General features: G+C 49.9%; 1 protein-coding gene across 3 annotated transcripts in view; it reads left to right on the plus strand.

Moving 5' to 3' along the window:
- MEGF11 (multiple EGF like domains 11) overlaps window positions 1-17,658 on the plus strand; it is a 232,459-nt gene that overhangs the window by 49,544 nt on the left and 165,257 nt on the right. For all 3 annotated transcript variants that reach the window (XM_028141887.2, XM_008139107.3, XM_054716115.1), the window contains exon 4: window positions 5,406-5,498. In XM_028141887.2, the coding sequence (XP_027997688.2) occupies window positions 5,406-5,498 (93 nt within the window). The remainder of the gene's footprint in view (window positions 1-5,405; window positions 5,499-17,658) is intronic.

The raw sequence follows: 17,658 nt of genomic DNA on the forward strand, positions 1-17,658 counted from the left end.
AGAGGCTGAGGTAGCATGCCTGAAAGCTCCAAGGCCTGGCACTTAGTACATGCTCCGAATGGTAGTGCAGGTAAGTGGACGCTGAGATAAGTGGTAGCATCTCTTAGTGGTCTTAGACATCAAGCCAAGACCCCATAGTGAGAGAGTTGTGTATGTTTGGGGAGTGCGGGGAATAATAATAGCACTTATGCTTATTGAGCACTTATGTGTGCCAGGTACTGGTCTAAGCACTTCACGTGTATTGTTCCATTAAATCTTTGCAACAACCCATAGAGTAGGTACAGTCATTCATCGCTTGACAATAGGGATACGTTGTGAGAATCGTGTCATTAGGTGATTTCATCGTTGTATGAACATCAGAGAGGGCACTTACACAAACCTAGATGGTACAGCCTACTCCACACCTAGGAGGTAGGAATAGCCTCTTCTCCTAGCCAGTGGTCGGCAAACTCATTAGTCAGCAGAGCCAAATATCAACAGTACAACGATTGACATTTCTTTTGAGAGCCAAATTTTTTAAACTTAAACTTCTAACGCCACTTCTTCAAAATAGACTCGCCCAGGCCGTGGTATTTTGTGGAAGAGCCACACTCAAGGGGCCAAAGAGCCGCATGTGGCTCGAGAGCCACAGTTTGCCGACCACTGTCCTAGGCTACCAGCCTGTGCAGCATGTTACCTTACCGAATTCTGTGGACGATTGTGACAGAATGGTATTTATGTAGCTAAAGATACCCAAACATAGAAAAAGTACAGTAAAAATACAGCACAAAAGGTAAAAAATGATACACCTATACAGGGCACTTGTCATGAACGGAGCCTACAGGACTTACTGGAAGTTGCTCTGGGTGAGGCAGTGAGTGAGTGGTGAGTGACTGTGGAGGCTAGGACATTACTGTACACTACTGTGGACTTCATAAACATTGTACACATAGGTTACACTAAATTTATAAAAATACTTTTCTTCAGTAATAAATTGCTCTTAGCTTACTGTAGTTTTTAAAATTTTTATCTTTATTGTTTAAAATATTACAGATGTCCCTTTTTTCCCTTCCCCACTGATCCCTTCCACCCTGCACCCGCCCCTCCCAGCCCACAAACCCGCAAATGTGCCCTGGCCCATTTAATCGGCATCATCCCCGTGCAACTGAAAGGTGGCCGATTCAGTTCCGGGTCAGGGCACATTTGCGGGTTTGTGGGTTTGATCCCACGTCGAGAAGCAACCCATCAATGTTTCTCTCTCACATCGATGTTTCTCTCTCTTCTTCTCCCTTCCTCTCTCTCTAAAATCAATAAAAACATAATTTTAAAAATAAATAAAAGCTTGAAAACATGGTCCCCAGCATCAAAAGGTTTTCATTAAAGAGAGAAATGTTCATGATACATTATCTGCTTACAAGCAAGTTTATGATGAAGGAAGGAAGGAAGGAAGGAAGGAAGGAAGGAAGGAAGGAAGGAAGGAAGGGAGGGAGGGAGGAGGGAGAGGTGGGAGGGAGGGAGGGAAGGAGGGAGAGGAGGTGGCCACCTTTCAGTTGCACAGGGATGATGCCAAACCAACTGAGCCACACTGGCCAGGGCTGTTTTCAAACTTTTAAAGAGGCTTGTTAGAGTTGGAAAAAGCTTCTGCTAAACCCTTCACTATGTAATCTTATGGGACCCCTGTCATATATGCAGTCTGTCATTGACCGAAACGTTGTTGTGTGATGTATGACTGTACTACTGTCCCCATTTTACAGATGAAAAAACTGAGGCATGGAAGAGTAAATACTTGCTTATTGTCCTATAATTGTAACTGTAATTTAGCTCATCTATTACCCTGGCCTGTCCACCAGGGGTAGAGTTGGAGCTGCCCTTCACACCATCCCCAACCAGTGGTCTGTCAACAGGTCCCTACAGCCTACCCCATGTGGCCAGGACCTTAGTGAAAGGTGAGAGAGAGGGAGATGACCTTCGTGTGGAGGATAAAAGAGGCTCAGCCATTGCAAGGACCCTTCCCCAGGTCTGAGGACACCCTACAGATAATAACAGCAAGACTCATACAGCACTTACTGTATATACCCCAGGCACTGCTCTGGGTCCTTTGTCAACTCATTTCATCCTCACACACAGCCTGAGGCCGGTCCTGTCACTGTCCCCCATTGAACAGATGGGGACTGATGCAGAGAGGATAGTAACTGGCCCCCGGTCTAGAGCTACTAAGTAGCATCGCTGGGTCCAGGCTGGCTTTCTGAGTGCAGTCTGTGCTCTTAACCATGACACCAAGCTGTTTCTCGCTAAAAATGCCTGTGGCACCTGGGGTGTTGGAAGTAGGACAAGGCAGGACAGTAGGTTGGGGGAAGCTAAGAGAGCAGTAGTTCAAATTTCTCAGCGGGGCCAGGAGAGGGCCTGGCCTCAGTCACACAGCCTGTCACGAGCAGCAAATGGCTGTGGGTTAGGGAAAGAGGGACTCAACCAAATGCACCCATTTCGAGTTATAGGAGCAGAGAAGAGGGAGATCAGGGTGGCAGACTCAGACCCACTTAGGGGGTCAGCTGGTGGGGTGGGGGCTGGCATCAGAGAGAATGCTCTAGGACCAGTTGCTATATAAATCCCTGCCCTCTGTAGAGGGGCTGCCCCTGCTGGGTAACCCCAGAGTTCTGGCGTGGGAGTCAGCCACCCAGCACCAGGGTCATGGGTCTCACCTCCAGCCATCCCTCCTCAGGAGACTCTCCCTGCAGCACCCCCGTCTCAGTCTGTCCCCACCACGTACACAGACACACAGTGGCCCAAATGCCAATACACCCATCTGAGCCTGGGTATTTGTTATCAATATTTCATGCCTCAAACAACACTGTCTAAACAGCACCTATGAAATATGAACGGATTGAGGTTTTGACAAACAAATAGCCCAGGCATAATACCAGGGGGAGGAGCGGGGAGGGATAATGAGGTCCAGAGGGACCACATAGAGTCAGGCCAAGGGTTTGTGGGGCGATGGTCCTCAGTGTGCAGGATACAGGGCTGAGCTGGGGTGGCCCACGGGGAAAGGCAGTGTGGAGTGGAGCCTGCTCAGTGCACCTGAAGGCCTTCACTTCCAGCGAGGGAGAGGGTGCAGGGGGTGGGTCAGTGGTCAGGTTTTTAGGGTCAGAGAAAGGCGAGGGTTGGTAGGGTGCTGGTGGTTTTCCTCCTCCCCCACCCCCCAATCCCTCCATTGAGCAGCTCTGAGCCCCCTGCTCAGGCCCACCTTGTAGGTGCTCCTCTGTCCTCTCTTTCCAGCTCTCACCCTCGTGGGGTCAACCACAGCACCCCTATGTTGTTCCCTCTGGCCTGGCTCCCCCAGCCCCTGAGGCATCTGGGCAGGGGAGGACGTCCCATCTGGGTGACATGTGAAGGCCCCATGGTCTTGGGCACCTCTCACCTCCCTCTGCCTTCACAGGCCTCTGTCTCCAGGATCCTCATCCCCAAGCTCCTTCCTCCCTGGCCAAGAGGCCACCTATGTCCATGAGGTCCAGGGCACTGAGGCCTCAGTTTCTCCATGTTTAAAGTGACGGGGTTGGACATGATTTTCTCTGACACTTGGTAGGTTCACTGCCCTCTCTATACCTGACAGAACCCCCAGGGATCAAGGAGCTGCTTTCTGGTCAGAAAGCAGGTGGAGGTGTCATGAGCTAATCTGACAGGCTGATGGGAAGGGTCTGCTGGAATGCAGAGGGGCCCAGCTGTGGAGCATGCTGGGACCTCAGCGGGTGGGAGTGAGAGAGGGAGGGAAGAGGGAGCAGCTGAGGCCAGAGCTGGGAGCTGGCTGGGCCCAGCCAGGGGATAGGGATGGACACATGGTGTCCAGCAGATACTGGGAACATTGACCGATTTGAGCTTGTTTGGAAAGTCTGGAGGGAGTCCGGGGAGCCAGGGCAGCAGGGATGACCAGCTGGGGTCTTGTTAGCAGCCAGGTGAGCAGCTCACGTGGTTCTAAGAGGAGCTGGTCGCTGGGGTCAGGGTCCGGCCGGTTTCCCCAGCAAGAAGTAGGATAGCTGGTAGGCCCCGGAGCTCCAAGTGAGGGGCTGTGGAAGTCTCCAACACAAACCAGAACTCTGCCCAAAGCCACTTGTACCCATGAGGACTCGGGTGCCAGGGCTCTCCCCAGACACACCGCATCCCAGGCTCGCAGAGGACAAGCTGACTGCAGACCACTCACCAGGGGGCATCTGAAGTGGCTCTTCTGGGTCTGCCTTGCCTGGGGGCCTGGCCAAAGCTAAGGCAACAACCTCAGGGTCAGCATGTGTGTTCAGGAGGGGCCAGAGGACCCCACACCAACGTAAAATGGGCTTTGTGGTCTAACTTCTCGGTGGGTACTCAAGCCAGGCAGTGGATGTGGAAGCAGGGGGGTGTCTGTAGTTCAGGGACAACCTTTATGGTCGGGGACCCCCTGCTCCCCAGGCCAGTGGTAGGCAGAGAGAGGGCTCTAGCTGCTTGTCAGAGGAACGTGCTTCATCTAGCTCCCTCCTAAGAAACGGGCAGGGTGGGTGGTAGCTGCTGACTTCCCAAGCTCACAGAATTGGTGGGGGTGGCCCTGGGGTTTTCTGTAATCCTTCACTGATGGGTTAGATGGTGGGGGCAGATCTCTCGGGAGCAAAGATGACCTTGAGGAAACATGGATGTCAGAGGAAGAGAGCCGTAATCTCTCCCTTCCTCAAGCTACTGCCCATAAGCCGTCTCCGCGCCGGAGCAGTTGATGGAAACTTCGCCACTGTTGCCTCCCAGCTCGGGAGGCTATAGCCTTTGACTGCGTGATAAGAAATTGCCAGGCACCTCCTAATTACAATTATCATTATCGTGGATGTCTTTCTTAATTACTTTCTTATAATTAGCAGTTGCCTTTTCTCAGCATTTGTGTACTTTGCAGATTTGCTGACATTTGAGAGCCTCAAAATAGGGACATTTGGGGAGGAGGGCAGCGAGGTGGGGGAAGCAAGAGAGGAGCCTCTTCTTTTCAGGTAGCCTGATGGATTTCAGGGCCTTGGCAGAAAGCAATTGGGGAAAGCAAATGATGGGCATGACAGGTCATTTCCCGAGCAGATGGGGAAAGAGCAAGGGCGTGGATTTAGGGGGTTAGGCTTTCCGGAGAGTCTCCGAGTGTTAAGCCTTGGAGAAAATATTCTTGAAAAGCCACCAAGGCTGCCATTCTTCAGGCGTGGGTTTCATCTGAGGAAACAAGGCTGGGATGAAGCACACTCTTGTGGGATGCATTTCGGAGTTAATTAAATAGCTGAGGTCTGAGGTGGCTTGATTTTTCCTCCAAAGCCAGTGATGCGTTCGGCACACCCGTGGGCCTGGGGGAGTCATTATAAAGTGGTTTATGCTCCTTGACCAGATGGTTGGTTTTCATCGTCTGTTCCTGTTCTTCCTCCCTCTCTCCCGGCCCCATGTAGCCCTGTGCACGGAGGAGTGCGTGCACGGCCGCTGTGTTTCCCCCGACACCTGCCACTGTGAGCCCGGCTGGGGAGGACCCGACTGCTCCAGCGGTGAGTCTGGGGTCTTTGAGGGTTGTACGGCCCCCTGGCTCTGGCTCAGGAGGGCCTGGGCTGAGCACATGCTGAATTATTCGTGTTGGGCTGCAGCTGCCTAGGCTAGCGCGGGCATCAGGGAAAAGGCCTCCCTGCGGTTCGGTGCATGATGGTACTTGGAGGAGAGGGTGTGAGGGGCGTGGGGGTAACGGTTTGTGGAGGTCTGGAGGGGCATTGTGTGTATGTGTAGGGATTGTTTGTGGAGGTCTGGAGGGGCATTGTGTGTATGTGGGGAGTCATGGTTTGTGGAGGTCTGGAGGTCTGTGTGTGTATGTGTGGGGATTGCGGTGTCATCTGTACAACTCTGGCTTTTGATAAAACACCTCTAGCTATGGTCTTGGAGGGTTGAAGTGAAATTGAGATGCCACCCAAGGGTGCAGACCCAGGAAGTCACTGTGGTCAAGGCCTGGTCCTTAGCTTTGCTAGTCCAAAGGCTTAGTTGTGTGGGCGCTCATGGAGGCTCAGGGGACTGATTCATGAGACTGGTGGGCAGTGGGCTGCCCCTACCCAAAGGGCGGAGAACGGGCACTTGTAGGGGCAAGTCGCTGTTTCCCATCTCTCTGGGGAAGGCTTCCTGGTGAGCAGGGAGTGAGGCAGATGCTCTCGGACTGATCAGGTGACACATGGAGGCCCAGGACACTGTCTCCACTGTGGGGCTGGCCAGTGAGAGGATGGGTCTTCCTAACAGCTGCTCAGGGGAGTCTTCTGCCAAGAGCCCAGATGAAGGCAAATCCTTCCCCTCTGGCTGATTTCCCCTAAATACTTACCACTGACCCCCTTTCCAGTGGTGCATCTTGCAATCAATGATTGGTTAAGACATGGTCTTATTTGATTTTCAAAGAGGGCTTGATAGTGTTGAGATGGGGTAGAGTGACTGTCTTTTTATTGTGACTTGTGTAGATCACATAGCTAAGCTAATCCATTAGGGGTCTAGCCACGTTATTGGCCCACCTTTGGAGGCCACTGTGACTACAGTGATGGTGAAAACATGGAGAGGGAATGTTGGGTGGCCCCATGTGCTGCTTTTGCCCTTTTTCTCTCTCTCTGCTGGGGTGGAAACATCTAATTATGGTCCTTTTTTTCCAAAGGCCTTTCCCTGAGCCTCCCTGTCTGCCTGGTATATGAGAGCATAGCGACCAAAGCAAGGCTGGGTGTGCTTTTGTTTTGAGCCTGGGTGGTTATCTCGGATCAGGGAGTCCAAGGTCTATTTGGGTTCAAAAGACTCTCCAATGTGTTGGTGACTGCGGGGGCGGGGGGGCAGAAGGGGGCTCCTCCTCCCGTCAGTTTTACCGCTTTGAGGTGTGCCACACTGAGACAGGGCCAGGGACTCCTCCAGACAATGAAGGGTAAACCTGAGGGACACGCGAGTTAACGGAGTGTGCTCAACCAGTCTTTCTGGGAACGACAGGAAACATGCTGGTTGAAATACCTGAGAGCTTTCCCCCCCTTGTTCTGTTTTGTGTAATTTTTCTTACAATGAATCTTTGATGAAGAACCATCTAAGTTGGATTAGGTGAGCTCTGCTGGGACAGATCTGCTTGCTGCTGCTGGATTATAATGTCAAGGGCAGCCTGTTGGAGGCTGAAATACATCCTGAGTCCCAGGGGCCCCGAGTGCATATAAATCACCATTCAATACCAGTGTTGTTTGGTGCTTATGATGTGCTGGTCTGTGCTGGGCAGGGAGCAGGCCCTGGAGGGTTTTTCAGGCCTGATCTGTGCCTCTCAGGGCTTCCGGTCTGGGGAAGGAACTAGAATGAAGGCAGCATTCGATGAACAGGACCAGGCGGTTTAGAGTAAACTTTGCCTCTGGAGTGAGTTGATCAAGCACGTAGGGAAACAGCTTTGTTACTTTATATTACAAAACAGGGCCCCCCACTTTCCCCACCCTCAAGCCAGTCATCAGACTTGGTGCTGAGCAGCCACAGCTGTTTTCTCAATAAATCCACCCTCATGGGTCGAAGAGCCACCACCCCTGGGTCTACTCAAAGGCATGTACTACTAAGTCCATAGGAAGTCCTAAAAGACGCATTCCAACCCTGTTTTGAGGGACAGCCGCATTGGATGAAGGGAATTCATAGAGTCTCACTCTCAAAATCCTTCAGAGCAGTGACTGTTTAGATGCCCTGCCATGAGCTTTCCACCTTCTGCTTGAATCCCCCCATTAACACGGAGCTCACTGCCTCCCCGGGAAGCACATTCTGACTCTTGGGAGGTTTTCCTCTCTCTTGAGTGGAAATCTGTCTTTGGCTTCCACCAGTTGGTTCTCACTCATGATAAAGGCCAGGGCAGCCATGGCCCTCCCTGCCATGTTGGAATTTCTTCCAAGGAGCTCAGTGGACAAGGCCACTGTGTGTGGGAAGGTGGTCATCTCAGAGCACTTGATAACAGCCACTGAGGTCACGTAGGAGAAACCAGAGTCCCCGTCCATGGATCAGCCTTTCAAATATTGTACGATAGTGATCACTTCCCTCCCCCTAGTTTGTATTCTCCAAGCTCCTTGGTTTCTCACAGGACATGGCCCAAACTGCCTGACCCATCTGGTTTCTCGCCGCTGACTGTGCCCTTTATTCCTTTTAAACCAGGGGTGGTCCGTGAGGTCCGAAAGGTTGGCGACCACTGTTTTAAACTATTATTCCCAGGTCTGGCCTTTATTCCTTTTAAACTATTATTCCTAGGTCTGGCCATATCAGTGCAGGCTTGTATGGAAAAATAATAATAAAGATGGATACTATTTATTGAATTTTACTCTGCACTAGGCACTTCATCTTCTCATTTAGTCTCCACAACAAATCTATGGTGTAGGGTTTATTATTAGCCCTCTTTTACAGATAAGAAAGTTGAAGCACAGAGAGGTTAAGCAACCATCAATAGACACACAGCCAGTAAATAGTAACACTGGGACTATCAGTCAAGCAAAAACGTAGGTCCTAAACCTAAACACTTAATGAGTATGCTCTCCTTCCTTCTAGATGCTCAGCCTCTATTAGTGCAGTCCTAGGTTGAAATGGATTAGAAGCCGTAGGTGCTCACAGGGGAAGGAAGGATCTGCTTGAAAGTTGTGGCCCTGAGATATTGTTGTGGCGATGGAGGAATCAGCCATGGACAACCACAAATCAGTAATTAGGAATATTAAAGCAGTGACAATGATTAAGCATCATGGGTGTACTCCCAGCAATCTGAGGCCGTTAGCTGTTGTGCCGGTGACGCCTGTCGGCCTGCGTGCGCTCCGCAGTGCGGTCGGGTCTTTGTGAGGCCCGTGTTCGTGGGGGTGGTGTTCCAATCCGTGCAGTCTGTATCTCCGGAGACTTCTGACTGGGATCTGTCCATAGACATGTCTATGCAGGTGACACCCTTGCAGGGAAGCTTTCATTTTTGTTCAATCGAAAGCATCATTCTTGTTGTTTTCTTTTTTAAAAATATATTTTTTATTGCTTTCAGAGAGGAAGGGAGAGGGAGAGAGAGAAACATCAATGATGAGAGAGAATCATTGATTGGCTGCCTCCTGCACACCCCACACTGAGGATTGAGTCCCCAACCTAGTCATGTGCCCTGACCAGGAATCAAACCGTGACTCCTGGTTCATAGGTCAACGCTCAACCACTGAGAATGGCAGCTGGGCATTCTTGTTGTTTTCTGATTCTAAAGTTATACCTGTTCATGTTAAAAAGAAAATTCAAACGGCACCTAAAGTGTAGACAAACAGGTTGAACCCACACACCCAGGCGTAGCCTCTCCTGGCAGTTGGGGGCTTGCCCTCCCTGTTATTTCTGAACACATTTGCACTTAGAGCTGGATCTGGATACAACGTGTATCAAATGTATGTGCTCTTCTGTGACTTGCTTTTTTTAAACTCAACTTCGTGTCATGTATTCATTTCCTTGTCAACAAACATGAATTGCCCCTTCCAGTTTTTAATGGCCTTATAGAATTTCATTCTCTGCATTACCAAAAGTATTTAACCAGTCTCTTATTGATGGGCATTTAGGTTCTTCATGATTTTTCACTATTTGAGGCCCACCATCCTTTATCCCAGATCCTTGGGACCTGTTGGTTTCACAATTTATATTTTTTCAGAGTTTAGGAAAGTGTACGGTGACTATATCATTTATGACACACACCCTCAGTGGGGCAGTACCCTGGGATGAAATATAATAATTCTTCTGAAGTGACATGTAACTGATCACATCTAGTGGCTACAACCACAAATCAGTTCCATGGAGATTTTGTTTCTAAATGAAATTTGGTGCCGACCTTAAACAAATTTTCCTATGGACTTTCTAGAGATTTTTGGACACGTGGTTCAGGGACCGTGGCCCTGTGTAAAAATACTGCAGTAATTCTTCTTGTGCATAAATCTGTGCCCACTTGTCCCAATTTCTTCTTAGGTTAAATTCCTGGAAGTGGCAGGGAGGGTTATAAAGATCCGTCATCTGCTGCCTGCCCCTGCCCTGCCCTTTGTGGCTGCCAAGGGATTTATGACTCTGATGGTTGCGAAGGGGACGAATCCAGTACTGGCGTGGGCGTGGGGGCTTTTCAGTCTCTTACAGACGTATAACTCCATGGCTTAATTTCTTTAAGGCCTGAACTAATTTCTTTCTGCTCCATAAAGGAGGTGAGGTGATGCTGATGTGCCTGGTAGGTGGACACACATCAGCTACTGTGGGTAATTCTGAGATGTTAGATGGACCAATATGGGGAAATGGAGTGGCTGCATGCTTGGTCATAAACCTCCATCCTATATAATAATGAAGAGTAAAAGGATGAAATGTCAGTCTACCCTGAATAAAGACGACAGAGTGACTCTTATTAAATTGCACTAATCTCACAAGTGGAGATAAAAAGAAAAAAAGTTTTCCTATATTGAATATCTAGCTTTTTAAAGTAATTAGGAATATTAAAGCAGTGACAATGATTGAGATAGAAACATTATTCATAACTTTTATTTCCGCGCTGGGCAGTGATCCAGTATATTTCATTTATGAGGTTTCAGCTGTAAGGAGAAGGACGTGAGCCAATTCCTAAATTAAATATGCCCTGTTAACTTTTATAAATGTTACCAAAGAATCAACTTGGAAATTTAAGCCTTCAGTGTATTATTTAATTATTGTATTTCTTGGGTGCTGCTTCTCAGCTTCCCCTCCCATGATGCTTTGAAGTTTGGGTTCTGGGCTATGGGGTAATGTTTTGGTTTTGGTCTCAGGCCTCCCCTGAAGGTCTGGGTTAGATATGACAGAGACCCCTTTCCCCAATTTCCCTGCCATCTCTCACATTCTTAGATTCCACTACACTGGTTTCATCCACGTGCACAGACAGGCTGCAGGACAGAAAAGCTCACTACACAGTGTCTTACGATCTGTCGAAACTGCATCTCCCTCCCCCCAGTGCTGGGCAGGAGGCAGCCTGCAGAGCCGGCTGAGGAATGAAGGCAGGCAGCAGGACCAAGTTGGGACACCACCAAGAGCAGCTTCTGCCAAGTCAAATGTGTTCTTATCTTGAATGGTGTGTGGGACCCCTGGCTGCCGTGGCTGTTGGCCAGCCTTGCAGATTCAAATAAAACATTTAACAGCTCAGAAATATGCCCACGCTCCTAAACTAGCCTGGGATTCATGCTTTTCGACCTAAGGTGTTTGCTAGGAATTTTTTGCATGTGGTAAAATATACATAACATAAAGTTTATCATTTTAACCATTTTTAATTGTGCAGTTCTGTGGCATTCGGTGCAGTTACGCTATTGTGCAACCATTATTACCATCCATCTCTAAAACTTTTTCGTCTTCCCCAACTGAAACTTTGTACCCATTCAACACTAACTTCCCATTTCCCCTCCCCGCAGCCACAGGCAACCACCATTCTATTCTTTTAATCTATGAATTTGACTACTTGAGTTATCACATATAAGAAGAATCATACAATGTGTGTCACTTTGTGACTGGCTTATTTCACTTAGAATAATATCTTTAAGGTTCGTCTATGTTGTAGCAGTGTCAGAACCTCCTTGCTTTGTAAGGCTGAATAATATTCTCTTATGTGTATATACCACATTTTGTTTATCCATTCATCTGTCAATGGACACTTTGGTTTCTTCTACCTTTTGATTATTGTGAATCATGCTGCTATGAACATGGGTGTACAAATATCTCTTTGTGTCCCTGCTTTTTTGAGATATATACCCAGAGTGTTTTGGTGGGTTATATAATAATTCTATGTTTATTTTTCAAGGAGTCGCCATACCATTCCCCACAGTGTATACACCAGTTTACATTCCTACCAGCAATGCACAGCATTCTGATTTCCCCACATCTTTGTCAACACTTGCTACTTTCTGTGTTTTTTGATGATTGCCATCCTAATGGGTGTGACGTGGGATCTCACCGTGGTGTTGGTTTGCGTTTCCCTGTTGGTTAGTGTTCATGTGCTTGCTTGGCCATTTGCGTATCGTTTTTGGAAAAACGTCTATTCAAGTTATCTGCCCATTTTTAAAAATTGGATTGTTTTGTTGTTGCTGCTGCTGAGTTGTACGTGTTCTTTATATGTTCTGGATTTTAATCCTTATCAGATATATGATTGAAAATATTTTGTGGGGTGCCTTTTCACTCTGTTAATAGTTTTTAATTTTGATAAATTCCAGTTTATTTTTGTTGTTGTTGTTGCCTGTGTTTTTGGTGTCAAATCCAAGAAATTATTGCCAAATCCAATGTCATAAAGCTTTCCCCTATGTTTTTATCTAAGAGTTTTATAGTTTAAGCTCATGCACTTAGGCCTTTGATCCATTTTGAATTAAAATTTACACATGGTATAAGGTAGGGGTCTAACTTCAGTTTTTTTTACACATGGATATCAAGTTTTCCCAGCACCATTTGTTGAAAAACACTTCTGCTAATGATTTTTGGAAGTATAGAGTTAAAAAAACAGTACAGAGTTTACATTTTTCAGCGTGCAATGGCACATTGTTACCTGATGAGTAATTTAAGTATTGTTTCTTATATTAAAACATACAGGTTTGTGATAGAACTGAATGTAGAATTGACATTTATTGTTTTAAATGTGACAATGTGAGCCTTTGGTGGACCTTTGTGGCTATGCCATCAGGCATCCCTGGAGGCAGGGTTATTTTAGGGGTGAAGCTTGAGAAGCAGTGGGAAAGGCAGGAAGACCATAACCAGAATGAGACCTGCCAAAGCTGGCGACTGTTTGCAAGGATGGTTTAGAGAGGGATCGGGGCTCAAGCCCTTTCCCCACTGCATTTTTGGGGGACTCAGTCTTCCCTCCAGCATGCTGGGCTGTCTTTTGTACCCCCACTGTCTGTGCCTGGGTTCCTGGGCTCAGGATTGGCATAGGGGCTCATGCTACCTCATCTGGGATGTTCCACAGCCTCTGCACTTTCCCACACTGCTCAGTGCTGGCCTACAAGAGCTGCGAGCTGAGGCTCATGCAACCCGCATTTCACTGGCTTGAGTGGTCTGTTTTCCTGCAGCTGTCTTCACATATATGAGAGCCTATCTCCACGCATTCCTTGAATGGAGTGCTAGGAAGTATGGTCTAATATTCCAAACCCAAAGTTCTGGCCACTGAGGTCTCGTGATGTAACTTGAAACCATGAAATCAAGGTCTGGGAGGAACCTCAGAAATTGTCTGGTCTAGCCCTTCCATTTCATACATGGGCAAACTGAGGTCCAGAGAAGGGAAACTGCTTGCCCGAGGTCACCCAGGGAGGCGGAGGCAGAGCTGTAGCTTAATCCTGGGTCTCCTGACTCCCATGCCTTTGCCTCTTACCAGCTGCCCTTGGAGTTCAAGGCTAGAGTTGTCCTAGAGGCAGATGGGTCTCATTATAGCAAAGCAAACAGGCCAAGCTGTTCTACAGACTTCTGTGCAGATGACCTAAAGGTTTCAGGCTCTCCTGGCTCATTCTCTGCGCAGGCCTGGAGGTCAGGCTGGGGCACTGGGATTGGGGACTTCCAGAGGGACCAACCTTGCCATCTTCCTGGCTTGGAAAGTACATCAGGGGCCTCGGACACACTTCTCCCTGATGAACTGGAGACAGCACAGTCTGGCAGCACAGGACGTGGGGGGTTCCGGAGCAGCTGACGAGGTCAGAAAGGAGACAGGCAGGACCAAGCAGGGAAGCGAGTGGGCCCAGCCACACAGATGTGCTGGGAAGGGCCTCTGCCAAGGCTTTGGGGATCCTTCCTGGTGCGGAGCCCAGCGTGAGTAGTGGGAGAAGAGAAGGGAGGAGATCAGAAAGAAGTATGAGGGGGGCCACAGGGCCTGGAAGGGAAGGTGAATGGGGATTTCTGCTCCCACCGTGGCAGGTGTTTGGAGAGGTCATGTGCATGATCTCCATTTCACAAGCAAAGGAATCCAAGCACTGGGAAGTGGAGTAACTTCTGATATTCACCCAGCTAGCAAGTGGCAGAGCTGGGATTAGAACCCAGGACTTGTGTTCTTCCCACAGTTCCATGCTGCCTCCAAAGGGTTGGAACTCCTGTGTCATAACATGCAGGAGAGCCGGCTTCGGGTCACATCTCTGTCTGGGTGACCCTAGCTAAGCCCCCCTCTCTATGAGCCTCAATTGTTTCACCTGTAAAATGAGAGGAAGGTTTGTGTGGCTATTCCAGCTCTAAAATCCCATGATGCTCTGTTTCTAGGAAGTCAAAATCCAGTATCATGTCACCTTATCAAGGCCCTGATGACCTTTCTGCTGACCTCTGGGAGGGCATTCTGCCACTCTCCCCACCCACCCCACTGACAGCATGCGCGGCCCTATGGTGATTCTCTCTCTTTATCCTTGGACTTGGAAGAGGAGTGGGAAGGGAGAGAGCCATGGGAGGGGGCAGCCTTATGACTCACACCTCGCCGCCCCCCTGTGGGGGCTCCTGGTGAGCCCTGGGTTGCTTCATCCGGGAGGGGGCGTGCAGAGGGGCGTCTTGCCAACCAGGAGGCTGCAGCTCTCTTGGGCTCTTTATTCACTACACTGAGCCGGTTGTCAAGGTTAAAGCGACTTCAGATGAATCACCACAAAGCAATTACACTTGCTGGTCCTCCACTCCTCTCTGCCCAGCCCGCGGCCCTCACAGAACCGCCTGGGCCGCCTTCTGCCGGCATCTGCTGTGCCCATGGGCCTCCCCGGGCTGGTGGGCTCCGTGTCAGCACCGCACACTGGGCGCAGCCACCGTGACGCGGACAGAAGGGAGCTGTGGATGCGGCACAAATGCTTGTTCAAGGTCTGTGCGTCAGAGGATTGCTAGTCACCTCAGAATTCTAATTTTGAACAAAAAGGAATTCAGTAGCTGGGCCACAGGCCCAGTTGGCTGTCTCCCTTCCTACTCCATGTTCTCTGTCCCTTGAGTTCCATTTAATGCACATTTATTGAGTACTTCTCAGACGCCAACACTGCCAGGTACCAGTGGGTTGAGGAGGGCATAGTTCCCATCCTCAGGAATTTGAACAGAAGCGAGAACTACCAGTTCAGAGCAGAGGGAGGAGGAAGAGTCTAGGGAGAGAGAAGGCTTAGGCTTTTATGGGAGCGGCAGCTGGGTGGCTCAGGAAAGCCATCATGCCGGGGGGGGGGGGGGGGGGTGGCGGGGGGAAGGAAGGAATCAGATATGTGCTATGGTCTCATTTGAGATTAAGAAATTGAGGCAAAAAAAAAAAAAAAGAAAGAAAAGAAATTGAGGCACAGATGCTGAAACCGGTTTGGCTCAGTGGATAGAGTGTCGGCCTGCGGACTCAAGGGTCCCAGGTTCAATTCCGGTCAAGGGCATGTACCTTGGTTGCTGGCACATCCCCAGTAGGGGTTGTGCAAGAGGCAGCTGATCGATGTTTCTCTCTCATTGATGTTTCTAACTCTCTATCCCTCTCTCTTCCTCTCTGTAAAAAATCAATAAAATATATATATTAAAAAAAAAAAGAAATTGAGGCACAGAGAGGTTAAGCGAGTGCCTCAGGTCCCACAGCTGGTGAGTGTCAGGGCTGGGTCTGTCTGACCCTTTCCAACAGGACACAGAGGAAGGGAGCTAAGAAATGTGAGAACCAAGTCACTTGTGAGGAGCAGGGGATGGAGGCTGAAAGAGACCTCAACTCAACCCCAGGCTGAGTCCTGCAGGGGAACGATGGCAGGAGGACGGATCTGCCGGCCTCTCTGCCCCTTTCCACCCTCAGCATCACCTCTCCCAGCCCCTGCTCCCTCTTTTTGGGACACGCTGGCCTCGGCTGTGCCCTGGAAGACATGAAGAGGTCGTGTCCTCCCTTCTAGAATTTCTTTCTTCCTGGAGAAATGAGAAATGAGAGAGAGCAGAAATTGGTGCCCTGCTCTCACAGGGCCCAGAACATTGTAGGGGTGAGGCTGAGGCTGAGCTGGGGCAGCCCGTGGAGACCCCAGTACCCAGAACTGAAGGCAGCTGGTCCCCCACCTCATCTCTATCCCCAGACTGAGTCATAACTCCTGTGATGCTGCTCACCAGGAAGGAGGGGAGACCTTCTGAGAGCCCCCTTCCCGGGTCCAAGGAACCAAGGAGGCCATGGGGAGAGGGGGCCTGGGGCAGCCTCCAGAGGTTTCCCTCCTCCCTCCTCTGCCCCCTGCCTCTCACACAGGAGAGATATGGGGGCCAGTCCCATCTGAGCAGGGCTGGGCAAGGCCCTAGCTTGTGGAGCCTAGCCTGAAAGTCAATGTTTTTGTTGTTGTTTTTATCTGAGAACCATGGACATTGGGTAGCCTGAGTGCATGAGCTGTGTTTTCAAGGGAACTATTGCAGAGGAGCGATGGGAGGTACATCCTGGCCAGCTCAGCTCTGGCCATCTGCTCCCTGAGAGCAAAATTAATAAATAAATTACACACAGGGAGTCCCAAGATCTGGGAAGAGGGAGGAGGGTGAGAGAACCCGCCTGGAATCTGACAAAAGCAGAACAGAGGGCCAGGAGCCAAGTTGGCGTCATCGTGTGGGGCTGGCAGCTGGTGCTGACACCTCTCCCGGCTCCACTCGGGCATGAAAAGGACACTGTGCCCACCCCACCCCCATGCACACACACACACACACGCACACATACACACGTGGCCTCCACTCCCAGCGTGGGCACGTGGGCTGGGTCTCCATGGGAAACACAGCTCCTTAGAGAAGGGAATCACGAACCTCTCCCACCTGCCCCAGCAGCCTGGAGGGCAGCCTGGAGCCCTGCAGGGAAAGGGGGAGGGGAGTGCATCCTCTGGGGCCAGGAGGAACCTGCTGATGGCAGGTCGGGCTCTGCAAGAGCTGCCTTGTCTCAAAGAACTTTCAGTTCAGTCCCAGCCAGCCCAGACCGGCTGTGGGCCAGGCACCACGTGAAGATCTTATTTCATCTTCCTGCCGCCCCACTGCCCATGAGGTGAGGATTACCACCCACTTCACAGTTGAGGAGGCTGGGGTCCAGGGACAGTGAGTCACTCACTCGGCTGCTCCAGAGTGTGTGCTCTTTCCACTGAGGCACATTTCAACCGGAATACGGGGCTGTGGAGGAGGTGACATTTGAGGCTGAAAGGTAGGAAGTCTGGGCTTTGCTTAGTCTACGTCAGCTTAGATTTCTCTCCTAACTCATATCCAGCACTTATTGTACGTGCTATCCCTTTCATTATTCGTTATTGTTCATTATTATTTCCCCATCTTTCAGATGAACCAAACTGAGGCTCAGGAAGGTTACGTACCTGGCCCGAGGGCACACAGCTAGGAAGAAGCAGAATCAGGATTTGAACTCCCTGGAGACCACACTTGCAACTCTGGTTAATGCTTCCTTACAGGGCTCTCTGCCTTCCCGCTCCAGCCCCTCCCCTAAGTGGGAGGTAGGGAGGTGGTTAAGATGGAAACTAGATCATGTCACTTCCTGGACCCCCTTTACCCGCCAGGAAGTGCCCCAGCTCCTTGATCAGTCCTTCAAGACCCCTCTGGGCCTGATCCCTGCCTAGTTTTCAGCTTCACTTCCCATCATCCACCCCCTCCCCCCCCCCTCCGCTCCACTTCCCCTCTCTCAACCCTTCTCTATCCACTGACCCATTGCTCTTTTGCCTTCAAAGCCCAGCTCAGATGCCACCTCTGCTGTGGTGCTTCCTGATTCCCACAGACCTCGACTGTATACACATGGCCAGCTGG

Source organism: Eptesicus fuscus, chromosome 5 (genome assembly GCF_027574615.1).
Source record: "Eptesicus fuscus isolate TK198812 chromosome 5, DD_ASM_mEF_20220401, whole genome shotgun sequence".
In the NCBI taxonomy this organism is placed as follows: Eukaryota; Metazoa; Chordata; class Mammalia; order Chiroptera; family Vespertilionidae; genus Eptesicus; species Eptesicus fuscus.